Here is a 6,195-nt window from a genome sequence, read left to right on the forward strand (position 1 = left end):
ATGTGAGCGTGTGCTTTCGAGCCACATGGAGGAAGGGATAAGGGAGCCCGCTCAGCAACAGCCCCTCCCTACTTCTCTTTCTCTCGCTCATATTGTTTCATAGGTGGTGAGGTCACCCTCAGTAGATGACTACATATCAGCTACTGGCTGCATGTGCACATAATACACACACACACACACACACACACACACACACACACACACACTAATGTACAGTGGGTTTTACAGTGTAGGTCATTCCAGCAGTCCTATTGATTCATTGAACTCCTGGCACTATCCTTGTCTACATGGCACTAAGAAGATGAGATAAATGGAAACTGTATATGGACAGTAACACAAAACACACCCTTTGTCTCTCATATTTACCCCCCCCCCCCCCCCTCCTCCTCCGTGCTGCCCTTTCTTCCACTTGGTTTTTCTTCGTCCTTTCGTGGCTCTCCGGCCTTCTACCATGTCTGTACCTAATGTCCCAGCCCACACACTCTGTGCCTGACTGTGGATGGAGGAGGCAGTGTGAGTCACGCTAAGGCCTTGAGAACAGGATGTGATGTAGCTCTCCATATCGCCTCTATTGTTGTTTATCTTCTTACAGGCCGTGTTTGTCCACGTGCTGCATCTGATGTGTGTGTATTTTTGCGTAACCAGCTCTTTCGTGGGATATTATACCATTAATTATACTATTTCTTTGTTGTCTTCTGCTATATAATTATAGAGATTTATCATTTCACTGGAACATAATCAATATTCATCCAACATGAAAACGAATCGACGAATTCAATCGCCATTTCTATCATTTGTATTCAGTCATAGGCTATCACTCATCTTATCATGTAATTACAGCAGTCAAATATACAACCTTCGTATTCACAATCATCTGATAATCTTACAATTATTGTGAAATTGTAATCTTGCGTAAAATCGGACTTGTTTAATCATTTCATATCTGTCTGAATATTGAGGTGAAAATGCGTGCCAGTAATGCAATCAGAGATGGAAATTGTGTACTCCTCTGGCATCCCTAATGTGCAGCTGCTATGGAGTTAAGGAATGGAGGGGGGCGGAGGCGGCGGAGGGATTATCAATCATTACTGGCGCAGCTTAAATGTCTTACCTTTCCCGGTAAGAAAGGTTCAGGGAGCAGTGTTTCCTTTCTCGAGAGTTCTTATTATACCCCCTATTCATCACCGGTAGAGCTGGTGGGTGTTACCATCACTGATATACTACTAAATATTCATAATATAACTGTCGGATTATCTCTTTCACTCACAACCACCCAAATAGGACACAGTCACACACTACAAATATGTTTGTCTTCCATCCGCCACGCACACTACCGTCAGAAATGTACTTCTACAATTATTCAAGATAGTGATTTCGCCGCCCACTTGAGTGGGCCAATCCGATTCCGTTAAATTAGTTGAATTGGAGACACCTGCCTCCAACTGGGCAGCGGCCTCATAAACCTGTCAATCACTTGTGCATGATTCCTTTTCACTTTGACTGTTCTGGGCTAACTGGAACAATCCCACTCTTCGGTATGTAATTAATTTAACAGTTCTTGCTTGTCTACCTGTATTGCATTAGAAGGCACTTTGTTTCATTCGTTTCATATAACATTTAGCGACCTGGAGTAGGATCATTCTAAATAGGTGGCTGGCTGCTCATTCTTTTATTTCAGGTGCTGTAAAAATAAAGTAGACATGAATAAAATAGAAAAACCTGTATCAACACTATGGGGTAGGTTTCGCTACACTAAAACCCACTTCAACATAATTGCCGCGTGCCGCCATGATTTGCATTTGTTTTAATCACACGATGTAGGTTGCGAGCTAAGCAGTTCAAATAAAGCAGGAACGTTCAAGACGGATGACAGTAACCACCAACACCAACTGGCACTCAGAACTGTAAGTAGGTATGAAGTGCATAGTGCATCATTGAGTGAGGCTCACGGCTTCTACTTGTAGCAATTAACCAACCTCTGTCCTAGATGTGCCTCGGTGCAGGCGCTAAAGAGGAGTTCAACATCGTTGAGGTGATTACGGGTGAACCAGAGAACGGGAAGGGTGTTCCCATGGCAACTTTACACGCCAACGGCATGCCCACGGTAATAATAAAAAAAAGATGTATCACTATTCCAGTTGATAATGAAGCGCTTATTATAGAAGTTTAAATATGATCCACGTTACCGTCCTAGGTAAATCTGTCCGGTTTAGATCTGCACCCACCGGTAACATTCAGGTTGAAAAGCGGCACAGGACCAGTTTACATTTGCGGAGAACACGTGGCATGTGAGTGAAACAATAGCCTCTGAACGCTGCAATTAAATGGTAGTGTCGCGCATGCTTTTAGAACAACTCTGTAGCCGAAGTGAAAAGCTTGCTCGGTTGCCCATGTTCTAATGCAGTGGAAGAGGACATCTCAGACAGTGATGAAGACATGGCTGAAGAGTTGGAGGAAGAGGAGGAAGAAATCGAGTCTTCACCAGAGAAGCCAGTTAAGAAACCAGCTGCTAAGAATGGCGTTACTGCTGGAAAGGTAGGGGCCCCTTCATCACTACACCTGGAAGCAGGGGGGGTTAGGGGGGCCAGGAAGGGTTTTGATTTGACTGAGAATTGATGGACCCTACTTTATCGTTACTTAACATTGATGTCCCCCCTTTCCACCCATCCAGAGAAAGAAGCAAGAAGCGGATGGGTAAGTAAACATAGGGGTGGGGCTAAACCAAATGCATTCTACTTCCCCGTTGGAAAACTTGGGAGATTAACGCCGTACCTCCTTGAGTTGTAAGTCGACATGACTCGGCGTGATAGCCTCAGTGACCTCCTCCCCCTCCCCTCCCCCCCCCCTCCTCCAGGTCCGCTTCTGATGGCGAAAACAACCCTCCCAAAAAGGTACTGACCCCCCCCCCCTCCGAGTTTTAAATGATCTCAAGTGACTCTTGCCTTCCATGTCACGGCTGCCTCGTTCTGACGTTCTGCTCTGTTCCAGGGGAAGGGCCGAGGCAAGAAGAAGGCTTGAGCCGTCATCGATCGCTCCCTGTGGCCTGCCTTCTCGAGGCCTTTTGATCCGTCTGTTCAATCATGGGATGGTTCAAGCTGCTATTAACCTGGTTTTGTGACTTAATCTCACTTGTGCTTTCAATAAATACAAATTAAAAAAACATTTGTAATTCATGTATATCCCTTTTGACTTTGGCCTCAGTACCATAGCCGTCTGTTAGCCTTTCTATTAAAGGAAAAATGATGAACATGGGCTAGATGGGGCACAAGACCATGATTTAAACACAATGCTGGAAGGTACAAAGGATGTGTTCCTTCCCTCGTCTCACGTGTACTTCTGTTTGTCCTCTGCTGGCTGTAGAGGGCTGTAGGGCCAGGTGAGCTCTGGTTCAGTGTGCTGCTGAAGAACAGATGGGAGTCTAAAGGACATGGAGGATGCCTTTGCTGCAGGCAGGGTTGCTGTCCTGACCTTTGACCCCCTTCCATAGGTCCTGCAGTGTGCGCTGTCAGGAAAATGTTAATGGGGTGAATGAATCCCAAGTACGAATCGCACACTGGTTTGAATGATTGTTTTATTCATATACAAAGTGTATTCTCTTATGCTATAAGGCATTATTGCGCGAGTAGATTCGTCTTCAGTGGCTTGGCTCAGTGCCTGTATGCTAATCCACTTCATTGGCTTGAAGAATTTCTTCATTGTGTGGATCCTAGGTCTTGAGTTGTCTCAGGTCAGGTCTGTTAATGCAGTCTGAGGGAGAGAAATAGCGTTAAGAGCAAATGAGACCGAAGCGAGATTGCGTCAGAGGAAAAGCAGACCAAGATGTGTCGAGTTAGCGGGTTCGAATGGCGAGGCGGGGTGAGGGCGTGTGTGAACATGCGGGCGCGCTTCACCTCTGACCTCAGTCGGCCTCGGTCTTCCTCAGGTACTTCTTCATGACCGAGGCCACGTCCCCCTCGCTGCCCTCCGCCTCCAGCCTCTCCCCCTGCGGCCTCCCGTTCCTCCGCCTCGGCCCCCCTCCCTGGGAGCTCTCGTCGGACCCCCCCGAGCTGCTGGAGTCGGAGTCGGAGCCTTTCCTGCTGCGGGTGGAGGGGGGCAGCTCTCCGAAGTGGACGCTGAGGGCCCTCCTGCCCCCCCGGAGGGAGCTTGCCAGGCTGCTCGTGGACTGGGCCCTCCGGAGAGCTGGCAGGATGTCCAACCCCGCGTCGTCGCGGCTACTGTCCGCCGCGAGGCGGCGGTTCTGGAAAACCAGGGGTTCCGAGCCCAGGGAGCCTTCGTCGCCGCCCTCGCCGACGACGCTCCCCAGCAGCCTGCGCCTCGCCGGCTGGGGCGAGCGCTGGACGGGCGCGGTCAGGGAGCGGACGGGGTCTTCCATGTCTTCCTCGGGGATGGCGAGGCTCGGCGGGCGTTGGAGCGAGGTCAGGGCGGTGGACAGGGAGGAGAGGCGGGGGAGGGAGGGGAGGGAAGAGGCGGAGTCAGAGGAGCCGAAGCGAGAAAGTTTGGCCCCGGCGGCGGAGGCCCCGGCGGAAGCCTGGGACTCGCCTAGGGAGCGCATACTGGCGGCGCGGGGCAGGAGCGGGGAGGGCGGCTTGAGGATCCCGGGGCCCGGCCTGGGCTCCTGGAGGTCCTCGGGACCCAGGGAGAGAGCTGAGGCGCGGCGCCGGAGAGTGGAGGCCCCGGTGGTCTGATAGATGGGCAGGGAGATGGTGCTGCCGCCCCCCTCCCCCGCGTCAGCCCCGGCCCGGCGCTTACGAAGCCCCTCCAGCAGCTCGGAGAGGGCCGAGGACGACGAGGCCCGACCCAGACCCGAGGCCCCTCCGGCCCCAGCGTCGGAGCCGTCGTCATCGGGGTCCACGCAGGACCTAGACATGGGAGGAGGAGACAAAAGAGATGCCTTTGAAACGGAACGAACGGGCCGACTGTAAAATGTGGATTGGACGTGGACCACGGAGGGATTGGATTCGATGACGGAAACCCCTTACCGGAAGCTGTAGTTGCTCATGGTGTCTGTGACGGACTGGCGCCCCCCGTGGCTGCTAATGGTACTGCTGCCGTAGGGGGAGCCCCCCCTTCCCGCCCCTCTCGGGACGCCCAGCCAATGACGGATGCCTTCCCCGACATCCTCGGTGCCCAGGGAGCCCACGCTGGACACACTGTCACTGCAGGGACGGGGCCAAACACACACACACATGACAGTCTCGGTCATGGCTGAAGAATCCAGTCCATTCGCTCATGAAATGACAACGACAATGTGGCAAAACCAATCCGAAACTGGATGGATGGGACATGACACAGATAAAAGGTTTCTAGAGGCGACACCAAGAAGAGGGCGGGAGGAGCGAGGGGGGGGGGAGACGAGCGGAGGAGAGACAGGGATGACTTCTGTGCTGTGAATGCCATGCATTATGCAGCAGGCTAGAATATCACAGTGGCTGACAAACTTTGAAAGAGGACCCTGGAACAGGGAAAAGCTTCTGGTCTTTTACGCGAGGCTGTGTGTGTCCGTGCATCAGTGGCTGAGTGAGTGTGTGTGTGTGTGTGTGTGTGTGTTAGATGGCTCCATAAAACACAGGGGAGAGAACCCCAGAAGCCTGGTTTCTAACCCAACTGCCTAACCTGTCCTAGATACCTGTACAGAGTTAGTAGTCATGCACACAGCCAACACCGAACCATAGACAGGATCTCGAGATCCATTGCGACCACACCGCAACAATCCAACAATCAGGGCAAAAGTGTGTACTGAAGACAGTAGAAGTCGTCGACGAAATCAGGATTCATTTTCAGATACGCTAGGACTTGGCTAAGCTAGGGACGAGCTCGTATTCTGTCGTGTCTTTGCATCAGACTGAGGTGAAAGACGCCAAGCCAATACAGGCAATGGAGCAGTCCACACACACAGAGAGGCATCGAGGCATCCACACACACACACACACGTTGCAGTCCTTACAGGTCTTTCTTTTTACCCAGCGATTCCACAGCGGTTTGAACACTGGATTCAGGGGGAGAGGTCAAAGGTCAGGTGAGTTGCAACGTCAGGCTGCCCCCCCCCCCCCCATCCACTCCCCCAGGCAGTTGCATGAACCCTGAACCCTCTCATACCTCTCACTGTCACTCTCGTCACTAGACTCCACCTCCTCCAGGGCGGCCTGTAGATCCACGATGCGACGGATGGACGTCTCCAGATCGGCTTGTAATGTC

General features: G+C 51.8%; 2 protein-coding genes across 6 annotated transcripts in view; one reads left to right on the forward strand and one right to left on the reverse strand.

The window, feature by feature from the left end:
* The first annotated feature begins 1,448 nt into the window (after positions 1–1,448).
* npm2b (nucleophosmin/nucleoplasmin, 2b) lies at positions 1,449–3,166 on the forward strand. The gene is made up of 9 exons (XM_084694194.1): positions 1,449–1,535; positions 1,679–1,737; positions 1,822–1,904; positions 1,988–2,104; positions 2,195–2,288; positions 2,405–2,535; positions 2,672–2,694; positions 2,855–2,891; positions 2,989–3,166. The coding sequence occupies exons 2-9, from the start codon at positions 1,701–1,703 to the stop codon at positions 3,016–3,018; spliced, it is 552 nt and encodes a 183-aa protein (XP_084550320.1). The 5' UTR covers positions 1,449–1,535; positions 1,679–1,700; the 3' UTR covers positions 3,019–3,166.
* A 391-nt stretch (positions 3,167–3,557) lies between these two features.
* The window catches only part of myo18b (myosin XVIIIB), a 23,484-nt gene continuing 20,846 nt past the window's right edge, over positions 3,558–6,195 (reverse strand). For 3 of the 5 annotated variants that reach the window (XM_084694190.1, XM_084694189.1, XM_084694193.1), the window contains 5 exons: positions 6,097–6,195; positions 5,945–5,986; positions 4,980–5,156; positions 3,891–4,859; positions 3,558–3,747 (listed from right to left, as the gene is read on the reverse strand). The exon at positions 6,097–6,195 is cut by the window's right edge and continues 35 nt beyond it. In XM_084694190.1, coding sequence (XP_084550316.1) covers positions 3,899–4,859; positions 4,980–5,156; positions 5,945–5,986; positions 6,097–6,195 — 1,279 coding nt within the window. In that variant the 3' untranslated portion in view covers positions 3,558–3,747; positions 3,891–3,898. The remainder of the gene's footprint in view (positions 3,748–3,890; positions 4,860–4,979; positions 5,157–5,944; positions 5,987–6,096) is intronic. The other 2 variants (XM_084694191.1, XM_084694192.1) reach the window with 2 other exon arrangements.

The sequence above is a fragment of the Hypomesus nipponensis genome, chromosome 27 (genome assembly GCF_054491055.1).
Source record: "Hypomesus nipponensis isolate SF chromosome 27, ASM5449105v1, whole genome shotgun sequence".
Taxonomy (NCBI): Eukaryota; Metazoa; Chordata; class Actinopteri; order Osmeriformes; family Osmeridae; genus Hypomesus; species Hypomesus nipponensis.